At 38.5% G+C, this 17388-nt stretch overlaps 1 protein-coding gene across 6 annotated transcripts in view; it reads right to left on the bottom strand.

The window, feature by feature from the left end:
• Positions 1-1133: 1133 nt before the first annotated feature.
• ets1 (v-ets avian erythroblastosis virus E26 oncogene homolog 1) overlaps positions 1134-17388 on the bottom strand; it is a 43320-nt gene continuing 27065 nt past the window's right edge. For 4 of the 6 annotated variants that reach the window (XM_028045508.1, XM_028045509.1, XM_028045512.1 and 1 more), the window contains 7 exons: positions 14719-14838; positions 13996-14196; positions 13648-13725; positions 13075-13320; positions 10212-10472; positions 5867-5985; positions 3915-4130 (listed from right to left, as the gene is read on the bottom strand). In XM_028045508.1, coding sequence (XP_027901309.1) covers positions 3915-4130; positions 5867-5985; positions 10212-10472; positions 13075-13320; positions 13648-13725; positions 13996-14196; positions 14719-14838 — 1241 coding nt within the window. Of the gene's footprint in view, positions 4131-5866; positions 5986-10211; positions 10473-13074; positions 13321-13647; positions 13726-13995; positions 14197-14718; positions 14839-17388 lie in introns of all 6 variants that reach the window. The other 2 variants (XM_028045511.1, XM_028045510.1) reach the window with 2 other exon arrangements.

Below are 17388 nucleotides of genomic sequence, written 5' to 3'. Positions count from 1 at the left end.
GAGTCCCAATGTGTCGGCTTCATTTTTTACATGACCTTATCAACACGTAAGAAACACTTGTTAAAACTGGGACACTCTGCGGTCGGCTTATGTTTCAAAATCGTCCTACAGAACTCTGGAGCCACAGCTTCAGCTGGTTCAAGTTATTACTATTGTGCTTCTTGTTACAATGATATGTTCTGGTTGGAACCTCGAATGTTCAAATTTATAATGGATATATCTGACAGACATCTGATAAATCTGCAAACAAGTACAACCATCACAAAATAAATTGAAATGGATAGAGAAGAAAAAGTGAACATATTTCTAAAATACTAATGAGTTTGAACAAGAATAGCTTAAGAAAAGGCATTTTTATTGTCACGAAGACACCCAACCCATTGAACACAACTGCCAGATTTGTGGGTAGCACAAAGTGAAGAATTGCCAACTTAGTGACAAAGTCTGTATATTTAGTGAGTTTTCAAACACTTTTCAAAAAAAGTAACAAGCAACAAAGCTAACAACTTTATCTTATTTAATATTTTTAGAGACACTGATGTGAAACTATACAATTAAAAAAAAGAAACACCAGTTAAAGGGACATTTGGTCCATCAGCTTGTCCCCACTAAACCAGTATAATAAAATTGATAAGAGGTCTCCTTATTTTCATCCATAATCATATTGTTGTGCCACCTCTCTCAAAGAACCTAAATTGGATCTCAGCAGGTGCCTTGGATATTACTGATGGGGAACAACAGCTGTTGTTCAGCCTGGAAGTCTACCTTTGGACTGGCCAGTAGTCAGTAAATCAGGAGGAGAAAGAAGGGTGAGACATGCATTAAATGGTCTGAAGCCAGGAATAACAATCACATCAAGGACTACAGCCTCGGCACATGACTTCATCAACTGAGTTGCCCAGGGCCCTATTTGATATTATCTTAAAGTTGATGCACCATAAATTGATTCAAAACTAAAACTTACAAGATCGTTTTCAAATGCACACACTTTCACACTGTATGTAAGATAATGTAGATACAGCATATGTCAAAAATAATCTCATTCCCCAAAAAAACACCTGATCGCAAAGTTCCAAACCTTGCCTATGCAAGATGAATGACGAATAAATTAAATAACACACCACACAGAATGCTAAAGTCTTTCTTCACATATATTTTATAACATTTTGAAGTACATTAAGTACATTTTAGAAATAGAAGCTACAGTTTATAAAACCTTTCCAGCAGAAATCATTGATGGGCCAGCATCAGCCTTTTTTTCCTCAAGCAGACAGGACTATTTTCGATATAAAAAAGAACAAAAAAACAAAACAGACAATTGGAAATAAAATCCGCTACATTATTTTTGTCCTGCGCTACCTTTAAATTCCCATGAAAGCACCAGCTGTCTGCGTCTCTCGTCTTTTATAAAATATAAATTATTGAAAAATATTCAAATGTTTGTGAACTAAATACAATAAAAATGATCTCATAACAAAAATACAAAGACACTATAAAATATACAGAAAAGAATAACATCCATAAAAAAACAATAAGGCTTTCCTTCTAAAATCCATTTTGAGATATGCATATGCCACAAAATATTGGTGTGTATGTTCTTGTCACTGCTAACACAAGTCCTGCAGTAGATTGTAGTCTCCCACATTGAACAACAGAATGGTTCCTGACAAAACACATTTTAAAAAAAATATTAACATTATAGGCATTAAAGTTGTCCTTTGTTATGAACATCATGGCAAAAAAAAAACAAAAAAAAAAACACAAAATAATAAACACCGTTTTGAAACAACATGTAGAAAGAAAATAACATACAGTGCAGTTTAATACATTTTTAGGATCCAATTCTCTGTTGTAACAGCAACACAGGTTTGAGAGTCAGTGCTTGATATCGGAGCTTTTTACCAGTTAGACAAGAAGAACAAATACAGCATCTCTTCTCTGCACTCAGTGGGGAAACCCGAAATGGCAAAGACTTTGTCCAAAAACTGTCTGCTTAACAAATATAAAAATAATTTTAAAAAAAAGATAAAAGACAACACTTTCCAAATACATGAGAAATTTCTGCTCTGTGTCAAACGTTGTAGACACCCAAAGCACCGTAGCCAAAAGACCTCACGAGTTTTGGTTATTATTCCTGCTTTGTCTCCTGATTATTTGTGTAATCCGGGTCTCAGTAAAGCATTATGAAATACAATCTGTACAAATAGACATCTCTAAAGCTATTTTCATCCATATGGGTAACATTCAGCCACTGTAAACAATAACATAGTATTTTAGGATAATATTCAACTTTGGCATTTCCCAGTGTACCGACACTGTTCCCATTGTTTGGGGAGGAAACCGCTGCCAATTTGCCTAAAATGTAGCCAGTGAATTGTTATAAATGTGCTCTTAGAATACGACACTCTCTGAGACATATATTATTTTGATCATTGATAAAAACGCACATAAACTACAATCTGAATAGTCTGCCATCAGCCATGCAAGAGCCACACAAATCAGCTTGTGTCCCTTCTGTTGTCTAAGTGATAATTCACCTGCACTATCCATGTACTTCTTTCCATGACCTTCATTCATAACAAACAGGTTCCCATTCTCTAAAGTCCACATTTGTCTATTACCTTTCTGTTTTCTTTCATTATACCTTCACACTACTCTAGTTACTTTCTTATGGACAAAATGTTCTGCATAACAAACAAAAATTGACCCACATTTGACATTCTTATGGTTATGTAAAAACCCGCCAATCACTATAATAACCTTTACAGGACAGACAGACAGGACCATTAAAACATCATTAAAATGATTGGTTGATGTGGACAGTGAACTGACAAGATTGTTCATCTAATTTGCACCAACGTCTACTGATTCTCCCCACATAGATTGTCTACAGTTTGCTAATACTGGAGGCATTATGCAAAAATGCATACGTTTCAGTCACAGAATGTGTCCCTAACAAGATGTCGACATGTACATAAAGGTGAAAGCGTCAGTTTCAAAAGTAACGGCTTCTTTCGGTTGTCTTGCAGACCTCTTTGGGTATGAGTAATCTTCAACAGGCTCTTCAAACCTGACAGCGCACAGGGCCAGTGTGTCTATAGTGTTGTCTGACTCAAATCGGCACATTTCTGCTATGGGCTCCATGAGAACAGAACAGTGTAACTTGGCATTCAATGATGAAGTCTAATTTGAAACACTTAAAGACAAAAATACTCTGCCCAGTAATCGGACTGGTGGACTTAAATTGGGTGCTCTAACAATATAATACTGGCACAAGCATATGGTCCTCAAACATCAAATCCTACATTACACTTTTTTGGTCCTTGCTGAAAACACTCTCCTTGCAGGAGAGAAACAGTGATAATGGTTGTAAATATCAGTTCAGTTTTGACATTTTGGCAACTGTTATCTCAGCAGAAACCTTTCACCTGCTTGTTGCTTACCTCAAAAATGAAACAAGTTACTTTAAAAAGGCTCCTTCTCGACTTCGTTCATTCACACCTTGTATCGCAGAGCTCTCGCCTCCCCCTCTTTGCTACTTAAACAGAACACAAGATAACCTGATAATTCTACCCAGTAGCATCTCATTTACCTTGAGCTGCTAAATAATACCAGTATTATGTCAGATGCGCGCACAATCCCACACTCACTCACACATTCATGCACACTCGTCAATTCCAACAGGTTGTGAATACAGGTTTTTTTTGGCTTCTGCCTTCCTTTTGAAACGTGGTCTCAAAGACTGGAGCTCAAATCCAACAAAGACCACACCGAGTCATTAAAAACTTTTCGGTCCCCCCAGAAAAATGGATAATCAACTCTTATCAAACAGTTAAGACAACTTTATGAGCTTCAGTCCCAGTAGCTCAACTTTTGTCCTAAGTTTGTTTTTGCTCTTTTCACCAGTTCTGCTTTCACTCGTCTATATCAGGCTTTACGTCCAACATTGCGTGCAGCTCTTCGGGTGTGTAGCCCAGCAAGCTTTTCAAGTCACAGACAAAGCGGTAGACATAGCGCTTCCCAGATGTCTTGTGGATGATATTCTTGTCATAATAATAGCGCAGGCCACGGCTTAGTTTCTCATAATTCATCTTGGGTTTGTTTTTCCTTTTGCCCCACCTCCGGGCAACCTGCACAGAGAGAACGAAAGAGCACATCAAAATAAAAATAAAAATTAAAATGACTTATGTAAAAAAAGTTCAGATTTTGCTACCTTACAATCACAAATCTCTGTATTTGATAAAGATTTTATATGATAGATCGACACAAGGTAGCACATCATTGTAAAATGGAAGAAAAACTACATACTGTTCTCAATTGCTTTTTACAAGTAAAATTACTAGAAGCTGGAAAAAAAAGAGATCATTGCACTGAACCCCATTGAAAACCTTATGGTTATTCCACCAAGTATTGATTTATGAACTCTTCCTTAGTATTGTTGGCACTAAATTAATATAAACTTGTTTTGTTTTTACATTATTTGAGGTCTGAAAGCACTGCATCTTTTCATCATTATAACCATTTCATTTTTTCTGCAAATAAATACTAAATTTTTGCTTGGAATTTTGGAGACATGTTGTCAGTGGTTCACAGAATAAAAAAACAAGGTCAATTTTACTCAGAAATATACTTATAAAAAGTAAAATCATAAAAACTGATCATTTTAAGTGGTCTCTTAATTTTTTCCAGAGTTGTATTTTTTATTGTGATAACCATAAATATGTTACATGGTAAATAACGACCTTAACTAGTAAACTCCCTAGTATATACAGCCCAGTTGTATGTAATTTAACATGGCTGACTATCTAAGCTGCCAAAGGAAAGGAAACATTAATTAGAGAAAAGCTGGGAGAGCACTTATCAGTTTTCCAGAATAGCAAAATATGGAAAAACTCTCTCTGGTCACATAAAACCAAAGTTAGAAATGCAGTAAGTTACAGAAAAACAATACTGCATAGCCCTAAAGAAACCACCCTGTTGGGTATCTTGTGGAGTGGTAGCATAATCCTGAGTGTGTCATTTTTTCTAATGTGAGAGAGGAAGCTGGTCAGAGTTAATGGGAAGATTGGCGGAACTAAGGGAAAATAGACTGGCTGCAAAAAGTCTAGCTTACAGGCAGATATATCACATAATGTCTTGGGATTGGGTTTTTGTTAATAATTTTGAAAACTATGAATGATCCCTGCGGGCTGCACAGTGGCGCAGTTGGTAGCACTGTTGCCTTGCAGCAAGAAGGTCCTGGGTTCGATTCCCGGCCGGGGTCTTTCTGCATGGAGTTTGCATGTTCTCCCTGTGCATGCGTGGGTTCTCTCCGGGTACTCCGGCTTCCTCCCTAGGTTAATTGGTCTATCTAAATTCTCCCTAGGGGTGTGTGTTGTGTGTGAATGGTTGTTTGTCCTGTATGTCTCTGTGTTGCTCTGCGACAGACTGGCGACCTGTCCAGGGTGAACCCCGCCTCCCGCCTGGAACGTAGCTGGAGATAGGCACCAGCAACCCTCCCGACCCCATTAGGGACAAGGGTGAACGGAAAATGGATGGATGGATGGATGAACGATCCCTTCCAGTTTACAAATATGTAGAGTTTTGTGTAGGTCTGTCATAAAATCCCAGTTAAATCCAGTTGATTTAACTGGAATTGTCATGTGACAAAACATGAAAAAGAACTTTTGCCAGGTACTATAAAGTATATACTGTATTTAAATAGTATATACTCATGGTAGACCAGCCTAAATACCATGCTACATAATTACTGAAGTCAGAAACAATAGGGAACTGTTTTCACAAAGAAGATATCTTTTTCATCTGGCCAAACACTTAGGACCTCCCATCTCGTGTGCCAGTGACCAACAGGGTCACAGCCTCTCACCTCATCTGGGTCAGAGAGCTTAAACTCCCAGCCGTCGCCTGTCCAGCTGATGAAGGACTGGCAGGACTTGTCGGTCAGCAACTCCAGGAGAAACTGCCACAGCTGGATGGGGCCACTGCCTGTGGAACAGATGTGAGAGCATGTTTGAAGGAGGCGTTTTGTTTAGGCAGCTTACTTGGAGAGAAGGCATTGTTTGTGCTGATGCTGGCTGGTGTGAGGAATTACTGAGGTAAGTGTTAGCTCAGGCCAAAGGAGATCTGGCTTAAGGGAACATTGCCAAGTTCTGAAGTTTATCAACTGGTTTAAGTTATTAAAACTCTGCAGTATAGATAACAATGCCCTGCATCCATAGAATGGTAATGCTGCATACAAACCAAGGTCTTAAGGAACAGTTGTGGGTATAACTTGCTTTCAGAGATTTCGCAACTTACTGCAGTACAAGATACACTCACCAGGAAAGAAGAAAAAAATAACTGATTTTAAGGTCAACCAGAATGCCACATGTAACACGGTCCAGTCCTAAATATGAAACTGTTAAATATTCATGCCAATTATTCACTTAGGTCTGAAGAGGGACAAAGTAAACCTTCTGATCTGGGTCAGGCTGAAGGAAAGCAGTGGAACCAAATGTCCTCCTAAATACAACAGTCTCATTCATCATGTATTCCCTTGTCTGCCAGTACAGCGTACAGTATGTGAATCTAGAGTCTGTGTCTGTATGAGTTCCTTACTGATGAAATCATCATTTTAAAAAAGAGGCGCTGCCTCTGGGCTTCTGCAGCACATCTAACGACTTACAACCAGTGCCTCAAGAAGAGAACAGCTCCAAAGCCTCATGTATACTACAATATGGTTGTATTTTTTAAGAAAAAGGACTAAAATAGTAACCCAATAAAACATATTTTAAACACTAATACAGAAGTTTGTATCACTTGATGGAAAAAGGTGGAAAGGCAGATCAAAGAGGATAAAAAAAAGGTTTTGTCTATGAACTAGATTCACTGCGCTACACTTTGATCGTGTGGTTTTCTTTACATAGAAGAACGCGCCCACTTTTGAGGCTCGCATGTTGAAATCACACCTGCCTGTGCAGCATGCGCCGCCTCAGCAGTTTAGCTATACTCACCTATCTGTCTCACTCTCTGTGACTCGCGAGTGCCTAAGAAAAAAAACCGTATGTGCCCTTACACAACACAAAACCAAAGCTTTCAGTGAAACAGACGCGTGGGCCGAAAGCTTGAAATGGCATTTCGTGGAGCTTTTTATAAAACTCCTGCTGGGACTGAAGAGGGTGCAGAACAAACAGCCACTTTGGTTTTAGAAAGTGGCTTCTTTGCAACAGTCTCTGTCTTTCAGGCCCGAAATGTTCAAAATTGAGCTGAAGTCAGCCCGCATACATGGGTGATACCGGCCTGCTGTGCTTTCAGAGGCGATCCATTCCAAAAAAAAAAAAAAGTTTCCAAAAATATGTTGCTCTCTTCATGTACAAAGAGCTTCATTGAAAAAGCATACACTGTGGCAAAAGGGTATAGGCTTTCATTTGCAGCAATCTTTAGCATGCAATTAATGGTATACCACATGTGCCATGAAACCCTCTTAAATGTCATGAGGACGCCAGTGTCCTCATGGACCCAGTAACAAACATGTAAGCGTTTTGCGGCTGACAGTTAAGGGGTTAAATATCTGCAGCTAAGACAGAAACAGGAACACTGATAGACGAATGGAGCTTTTTACTAATGTCATTTTTGGTTATTAGTAAAACTATTAGCAAGACTAATTCATTGTTTAATTAAATGTCATATTAATTTATTGCAAGAAAAAAAAATGTCTTTCAGCAGAGAAAGAAAAAGATCCACATATTATCAGTATTACAATTTTGAGGGTTTAGCAGTTTTTAAAGCTGCCTGGTGTTAGAGTAGACAGAGGTGTAAATATCAAGCTCTCACAGGAAACCTGCAAAGATGACAACTGGAGCTTCACTTATCACTCAGCAGCCTTATCTGACTCCCTGTCCTCGCTTTAAGTGTCACCTGTCACACCGGGACAGGAAACCACGCAGAGCAACTTGTCGAGTTATCATAAACGCTGTTTTGGAAATGTTTCTGAGCTTGTTTAATCTAAATTTAAGCTTCAATTTTCTTTATATTTTCTATTTTTTTCTAACTCATCCCCGGGAAGTTATTGTGGTAAACAATTAACAATTTTCAAGTCATATAATGGTAATGGCATAATAATGCAAGGACATATTCCCAAAAATCAATAAACTTTAAATTCTAATGAACATTTAACACTGGAAGACATTTTTAATATCAAAACTAAATAAACAAAACAACAGAAGCAACAAATAAAAGAAATCATGAAGTCTGTAAACAAAAGTATCGTTGAAAAAAGAGGTAGTAGATAGAGAGAGAGAAAGAGAAACGCAATAAATCATGCAAATGGAAATTATTGAGTTTTAATTTGTCATGTGTTAAATTGATTTACTTCTTATTGCGACAGGATTATGTGTGCATTGTGGTCAGAAAGGGATGGAGATGGTCATCATCAGTACTCAGGTAGCTTGTGGTTTTTAAATAATGTTCAGCTCTGGCAAAAACAATGCATTCCACACAATTTCAGTTCAGATAAAATGTCCCCCTTTTTTGGACCGTGCTCTGCAAATCAGAGATGATTTTGCATGAAAATTCCAGTAAATCAGTAGTTTGTAAATTCTCAGACCAGGTTCTCTGAGACACACAACTCTGCCAAATTCAAATTGACTAAATCTCATTTCTGATACCTTATTTGAACTTCAGCAAGTGGAGATTTCTAAACTCTCTTGGTTGCTGCCAGAAAATTGCTGAGCAGGCGTCTCTAAAACAGTTGGTTGTTGAATGTACTTTCACCTTGCATTCTACTATAAAGCTGATGAAAGCTTTTTTCTTCAGGTTGAAATGACACTACAACACATTGCACCTGAAACAGAACCTGCATGACAAATATTTTAGCAACAATTATTTTGTTAATTGTACTTTTTGTAAAGACAAGTGATTATGCCAAAAAAGCCAAACCCTTTTGCAAAGGTTTTTGTTTTGTTTTTTTTAGCAGTTTGCCATTTTGGTCAAAAAGGGTGCAGGGAGCATCGTGGAACTCTAATGGTTCTAGAGGAGCTGCATCTTCTCTTTGTTATTTGATTATAAATCCATTAGAAGATCTTTCCAGCATCATTACAAATGAATGACTCATTGTTCCACAAGTGGCTTTTGAACTAATAACCATGCACATGAAGAATTAACTTGTGCATACCGACTTTGGGTCCGTCTAATGAGATCTCGTGTATGTATTGTTTGTGACGTTAGAAAAATTTGCTGGGATTTTCCCTTTTTTTATTACAAACAGTGGTGCACTCTTGTGACTATAATTTTAAGCAAGACGGAAAAAGTCCCGGTGCAGTGTCTGCACTGCAAGCCATCAACAGTCTTCAAAATTTTGCTTTACAGAGGAACAAATGAGAAAACCGGTTCAAGACTTCTCCTCAGGTATTATGAAATCAACATTGAGATTAAATCAACCCAATGACAGCTCCAAACAAAAACAATGATAAAACATTTATCTTGCCACACACATCAGGTTAACAATTCAAGGCAACAGCAGCAGAATTTAAACCAAAACCTGAAACAGATGCAGAAATAGTGCATTTGCTTTAGAGGTTTGCGAGTATCTTAACATCTTAGTGAACCTGAAGAGCGTACGTCAAGCAGCTTTTTCGAGCATGTATGAGTGCGAAGATGCCTCAATAAGATGAAGAGATAATTTTGCTGTAGTGCTACGAGCAAGGGCAGGCATAATTTCTTTTTTTTTTCACCACCGTTGCTAGGACGACCTGGAAAAATAGGTTTAGATGCGGGCTGCAGATACCAATGAGGTAGATGAGAAGTGAAGGTAGAACAAGAGGGTGAGAAAGAAAAATAGAGAGCAAAGAAGAAGGAGGAGGAGGCAGGAGCAAAATCTATTTTGTTTTCTTTGATCTGCGTAACTTGGGCAACTTGGGTAAAAGCTGTTTCTCTTTTTCTATTCTAAAAGTGGTGCAAATACAAAACTCCCACACGTGGGACTTTTGCAGAGCATCAACAAGTGTGTTACAGCTGTGCAGTGAAACTAAAAGGAGCAACAGCTTTTCTCACTTGAAGTCTGGCGATGGCATAAAGGCACTACCTATAAAGCTATCATTTTAATTGAAAAATGTAATTATTTTTGTGTCATTTTCTAAACACTCTAGTTTGAAGCTTAACTTTCCAAGTGTCCCCGAAAAACTTTTCAAGCAATGAAATTGTCCCATTTGATGTTTGACTTCTGGTCGTCTTACCTGTGTATCCTGCCAGCGCTGCCGCTGGGATGACGGGCTTATCCTTGCTGAGGTCAGAGCGCTCCCTCACGTAGTCTTTGAAGGTGCCCTTGGGCTTGTGGCCATGCAAGGCAGTGGGGTAGTCTTCCGAGTCAAAGCTGTCATAGGATGGTACCCGCTGCAGGCTGCTGAATGAGGACTGGCTGCTCCACGACTGGGTCAGTCGGTCGCAGCTTTCAAAGCTATCGATGCTCTCGAAGGAGTCCTGGCCACCGAGCTTACCTGGAAGGACATTGGAACAATGGGGAAAAAAGATTTGTTATTAAGGACGACCGTTAACTTTACTACAATGGGAGACTTTAAAGCAATATAATATACATTTGTATTTTTTCTTGTATGAAGTCTTTGAAAAAGGCTTAATAAAAGCAAAATAAATGTCAGATTTCTTGGACAGCATGTGTGAAGAGCAATTTCAAAATCTGGAAACAGATTCTCAGTTGGATTTTGATCCAAACTAACAACTAAATATACAATAATTTAAACCATTACATTAGCTCTGGCTGCATGTTCAGGGTCATTCTTATTCCGACTTTTCTGCTTTGCAGCAGTGCTCTGTAAGATGTTTGGAATATTGTCTTATCCCACAACTGTGATTTAAGCATCTCCACAACTTTACTCCCAACTTTACTCTCATGTGTATCTTGGTAATTTACTAATGTCCATTCCATCTACAGCTATATCTGCACTGGGATTAAATTATACACCTGTTTATTAGTTAGGATGCAACTTGCCTTCAGAAGAAAATTGGCTACAGTGTATTTTATTTAAAATTGAAAATCATGCATTTCCCCAATGATGTACTACTTTTGTGTTGGTGTATTACATGAATGACACCGAAGGTTAAAATGTAAAAAAGCTCACGGTGAAAGAATACTTTTGCATAAAAGAATTTCTGATTTCAGTGTTTTAATGCAATAACTGGAAAATAGCCAACTTATGAGCAAAAATTATAAAAGGGACAAATAAAACACTCTAGAAGTAAAACCTTTGTGTGCCACTAAGCCATACAGTTCTGCCACTCTCTCCATTTCACACCCCATTTCGCTTTTACAACCACCATTTGGATTTGATTCTAAATGTAAGACAATCCCACAAACTGTCTTGCTATTTTTGGCCCTGGGAAAGATAAGCGGCGTCTTTGAATGGTAAGTCATTAACAAATGACAGATAATGCAATGCCTCAACCAATGCAGAGATCTTCAGCTGGTAAAATTGAAGCCACATGTGGATATCAGCCGGGATACAAAGCACTTTCCCACGTCGAGCAAGCACAACACAATGCTTGAGAGTGCGGTATGTGTGTTGCGTGAAGATTGAACCTTAAATCTTGCAGGCAAACGCTTAAACGACTAAAAGGGAGGTGGGAGGGCGTTCAATGGTGTACATGGCAGATGCTATTCATTTATACAGCTGGGGATTTGTGAGAAGAAAAGCCTCTCTCTTCATGGCTTAAAATGTAAACCACGATGCTAAGTCCTCTGTAAACTATCACTTGGGAGAGAAAACAAGCCTGCACATTTTAAAAAAAGCAAACTGTTTCATGAGAAAACCCCTTGCTTGCTAACCGAGGATGACACTTCTATCTCCTTACGCAGAACATAGAAACTGAATCGAGGAAAAGAGGCCAAGAAAAACAAGACAGAAAAAAACGTCCTTCTTTAAGGTTACACCACTTGAACTGCTTTACATAAGGGACAAGCGGTAAGCAGAGAACACATTGTGGCTTTGGTTCGTGTATCACTCTGACAAAAACAATAGGCTTTTCTTTTTTTCCCAACCTAGTCTAGAGTATGTGAGGCAGGTTTGCATGAACCACAAACCAACCAGAGGGCCTGCTTTTCTTCTCTTCTAATGCGTACACACTGATGTGGCATGACAAGATTCTGGTAGCTTCAGCACAATCACACGCAGGCCGACACCCACAGACACCTCCAACGTTTGCACACACCCACACAAACACATGCATGCACCTATGGGTAGATTTAGTAACTCAGGTTAAAATAAATATTCAGTTTGGCATGGATGTTTGCTACTTTCAATGACTGAAAGAATTTACCTGGGATAAGGGAAATGTTTTGCAAAGCCATTCAAAACATTTGAACTTTTTCACATATTTTCCTGTTACACAAACTAATCAATTTTGTTTGACAGACCAACATAAAACTGTGTCAAATTAGAAAGTGGAAGAATAATAGTGGTTTTTAAAATTTTTAGGATCTGAAAACTTACTTCTCATAAGTTTTTGGATATGGTTATGGTGATTTCAGGATTATGTTCAGTGTTAGGCATTTGCTACAGATATGGCTTTGCATGTATTAGAATAGAACTCTACTCTAAACTATTTTGGAACTGTATGCTTAACCTGTCTGCTGTGTTGTTTGGTTTTTATGATGCTGTTTGTTCACTAACATTTGTAACAAGTGTTTGAGGCATTTATAGAACAGTTGGGTTTATTCTGAGACAGCATTACTTTGCAATTTATTTGTGGTTTTATTGCTGTAATGCCTGGCTTGGAGATCAATAAAGGAACATCCTATCTTGAATCTGAAGGCATTTGAATTAGATTTTACTTCAAAGTATCACAGTAAAAGAGGTTGAATACAAGTGTATGTCACACTTCATATTTTTTTATTTTGAGCAAATATGTTGAAAACATTTTACTATGTTCTTTCCACTTCAGAGCTACACACTATTATGTGCTGGTCTACCTAAAAAAATCTTAGTAACATACAATAAAGTTTGTGCTTGTAACGTCGCAAAATGAGGAAATACGTAAAGGGTATGAATACTTTTGCAAAGCACTATATCATATATGGCTCCTCACCTCGACTGAGGCGTCCCACACACATATTGTCGGGGGACACCACTTCCTGCTTGACAGAGAAATAGTCGCCCTGCATGGAGTTGAGGGCTGTGTCTCGTAGGATGATCCCGGGGTATTCACTTTCATACTTGAGTGTGAGCAGTTCCTCAGAGCTGATGGGATGAAGCGTCTGATATGACTCCGTGATGAAGCCCGGTTCTGAGTATTCAGAAGGAGGGACACACTGAGCATGCTCAATACCATAGCCTGAAAACACAGAGGCAAGTTAATGGGGATAGCAAGAGCAAAACATAAAACAGAAGGATAAAAGAAGCAAAGGGTAGTACAGTCAGCATTCCTCTCGTGTTGAAATGATACAAAAAATGCTCAAATTATACATTTTCTGAATCACTTAATGCACAAACCCTAACCCTATGCAGAACCTAAATTTAGAGTTATTTACAATGTTAATGTGGATTAATGCATTACTGAATTGTTTGCATTCACAAAGCTGATTCACTTTCAATCATTTCTTACGCATGCATATTTGGCAATTAGAGAGCACAACTGACAATGATTGTGATGAGTACTTACTGACAAAATAGTCTGAGGTATAACGGGATTCCTGGAAGTTGGAGGTCAGTCCATTGATGGGGAAATGCTTTGTATCCTCTTCATAAAAAATGGATAGAGAATAAGCATCAGTGACCTCATCATTGATTTTTTTGTCTTTTTTTTTCTATCGTGTAACTGCATCCAGCATGATCAAAAATTTATGCCTTGAGCCAAAATGTGTCTTCCTGTTTGGCTCCTGTTACTAAAGTAATTGCCACAAAAATCCTCAGTCAGAAAAAATAAAATCAGCCTGTTTTTTTTTTTTTTTTTCATACAGCAAATACAGAAAAAAGATTTGTTTTTTCATTTAGATTACTGTAGCATTACCTTTCTGGAGCATTTCTAAATGTTCCCAAAGGATGTCGCCTACAAAGTCAGGTGCTAAGTCCAAGAAGCGCTCCTTCCCCATCGCACACAGGTTGGCACCATTCATACCAAATTTCTCAAAGTCGACGTTCTTCAGGCTGAACTCATTTACGGTCCATGCAAGCCATTCAGCCACATGGTTTTCTGTCCACTGTCTGGGATCTGCAGAGCAATAAATAGCTGATGATTGGTATATTTGCTGTGAAACTCATTCAAAAGTGCAAATACAGACATTCATCTAAACCAGTGATTGATTCAATAGAGTGGACTTATACTTTCTGGTTTTGTGCTTACTAACTGCACAGTGTCACAAAGAACGTAGAGGAGGAAAGGAACATAAACAACAGTGGTAATGAAAATTTGAAAAAAAAAAAAGTTGTCAGTTATTGTGGGATTACATTGCAATACTGTCAGCAAGGCTGATTGCAAACAGCATGAATTCTGTTTGTGGTTGCCTGGGTTTATAGGCAAACACATCATTTTCCACCCGTTCAAGAAGAAAAGTCTGCTTACACAATAATGCGTGGAGTAGGAATAGATTTTTCTTCTTTTTTTGTCATTTTTGAGGAATGCATTAAATTAAGTTTTAGGGGTGAACAAAACATGCGTTTGAAGTGATTTTCATAGTCTAAGACCCAAGTTAGAAAATTAAATTTCCACAAATGAGCAACTGACAGTCTTTACCTTTGGGAATACCCAGCCTTTGCTGTTCTTTTGTGAAGCCGCTGAAGGTGGCTTTCAGAGCCTGGGACATCATCTCTTTACTTCCTGGAGTCAAAAGGGGGACGTCTCCACACTCTGGATCTGCAAAACACAATACATAAAATATGCTTTTATTTGAAAAAGTGATGCACAAACAACTTAATACAACCAACACAAGAAATGGAGTGAATCGCTATACTTTATGAAAAGAAACTTGATCGAACAGAAAAAATTAAATTAGATAAAAAGAGGAGGCTATGGCTGTTTCCAGGAAAAAAAGCAAGAAATCACTGAGAAACAAGTTTTATATGTTGTGGTGTGGATTAACAATATTCTGCCACAACAGACCCTGATTTGTACAAAAGAACTTTTGAAATTGAGACAAATTTATTTACAAACTCCTCACACCCAAACTTCTCCCCTGTTTGCACACACTGGGTGGGAGCTCGATGCCTGGTGCCCATCAGCGACACTGTGACCCCTACCACATCGCCCTGACATAGTGAGACTACTGTCGCGAGACCAAGCATGGGGTCAAACATTCTGACAGGTCAAGGGTCACAGGATGGGGTGATGATGTCACAGAGGCTGCTGGTGGGTGGCTCGGAAAGCAGAGGGGCTGGGCTGTCTCGAGGGTTGCAGTGACAACACTGCGTTTACTGTTCTCCGCTCACTGCCAGTGGGCACCCAGCAGGGAACAGAGCTGCCTTTGATGGCTTTAAACAGAGCCTGATGACTTGCACTCATCTAATTAGATTGACCAAGCTGCAGAAGTGTGGGATAAAGGGGGTGAAGCAGGGGATGTGATGAGCAAAGAAAGGCAAAAAGACCTCAAGGCTAAAAGCACTGGAAAAAGACCTAAAAAAAAAAAAACTCAAAACTTTTTTAGCAGACAGTGCAACCCTCTAACTAATCATTCAATCTGCAAAGAGCCCACAGGCATTTACAAAATAAGCCCACATCTAGCATAATCTTTAGCGTGCAGTGTATTAGATAACACTGAATTTACAGACCATAATGCAGTGTCTAGGGTGTAGTATATTCACAGCAAAGGGTTTTCAGATCTCAACTTTTGTGACTTTTATCTCCTCATTTCATCTTTCTATTCTGTTAAAAATCACTCATCTCATCACTTCAGGCAAATTGGTATGAGAGAAAACTGTGTCATTAGCCAGCATAGAACCACCGTTCGTTGAGCCCAGATGTCTTGGCATCTCCACCGTCGGGTGGTTTTATCTGCCAAGCAGAGCTCAGCTCACGCTTGTTTTCACCACTCACTGACGTCTCGACCTTGTCTGGAATGCACAGCAGCTGTCCCTCTTTCACCCATGTAATCAGTGTCTGTCTGGCTGTTAGTAAAAAGTTGGGCTCACTCTGTTGTTCTTGTCCCTGTTCAAAAGGGACCTGGGACAAAGGATGGTTTTTTTGGTTGTTCACTTAAATCCAACTATGCCAGTCTTAACATGTTTCTCTCTTTTGCAGAAATAAAAAGTTTCATAGGAAAAAAATAAATAAATAGGAATGGATTGGAATCTGGTATCAATGTATACCATGATTTATTATTGGGATGCAAAAAAAAGGAGCCGAAGTAGTGAAGGTTTTCCTCGGCTGAATGGAGCAAAGTGTATGGTAGTTTTGCCCTTCCTCTTCTTGTTGCTGAACATCTTGGGGGATGAGGGAAAAAAGGTTTCTGTATTTTTCTTGCTTATCTGAGGAACGCATCCAAATTGCAAAGTAATACTAGTTATACTTGTGTTATAAGGATTAGTAAGACAAACAGCCTTACAATAAGTGTAAAAATCAATGTGTTGAAAACTGCAAGTATGAATAATTGCAGTTTTCAAACCTTACTGGAGTATTCCATACTCTGCAGGAAGTCTTTAAAACATTTATTGAGAACAAAAAAAACAACAACTTTTTTTGCTTTTACAATTTGTGGACAAAAAACAGTGGAAGAGACATGGAAAGGAACCAGGTAGGGTACCATTCATGCAAGAACCGCCACTGTGCAAGAATCCGTTACCAGCCAATGCAGTCTTAAAATAACGCAAAAATATTTTTTAAAGTACATCATTGCACATACAATTCAACTTCACAGTTCCATAATAAAAACAAGACCTTAGCAAGTTCTGGATAATTCATGTCAACTAGCCTTCTATCAAACATATTTTCCTTTTAAGAGGCCTTAGCAGAGCAGATACTCTCATGTTGCAAACGGCTCAGACAGTCTGTGCTTTGATGTGAAGGCAGAGGCAAAATGTGGCAGTTTATTTGAGCTGGATGGAGTGGAGTTTGTCTGCACTTTCGAACCGTTTGAGTCCTCTCCCTCCCAGTCGCTTTTATCAGCCCGGCTGCTGTGCGTGCTCGCCCACGCAAAATGAAACCTACTTTAGCACTAAATCCTCCATCAAAAGACACTAAACACCATAGAGTATAAGTGATGTTGGGTTTATAAGGAAGAAAAGTATGAGAGAAGTGTGAGAATCATGAATACAAACAAAATTAAACTGTGAAATGCAAGTTTTGTTGTTTTTTTATAACATGTTCTTTTTGTTTACATACATTTGAAGAATTAGCTTTATTACTTTTAAAAGCTTAAACTGTAAATACATATGTACATCAAGAAAATATGCTTCCTGCATATTTAGAAAA

Source organism: Xiphophorus couchianus, chromosome 18 (assembly GCF_001444195.1).
Source record: "Xiphophorus couchianus chromosome 18, X_couchianus-1.0, whole genome shotgun sequence".
Classification (NCBI taxonomy): domain Eukaryota; kingdom Metazoa; phylum Chordata; class Actinopteri; order Cyprinodontiformes; family Poeciliidae; genus Xiphophorus; species Xiphophorus couchianus.
The sequence above is the reverse complement of the archived record's forward strand: the minus strand, read 5'-3'. Positions and strand labels throughout refer to the sequence as shown.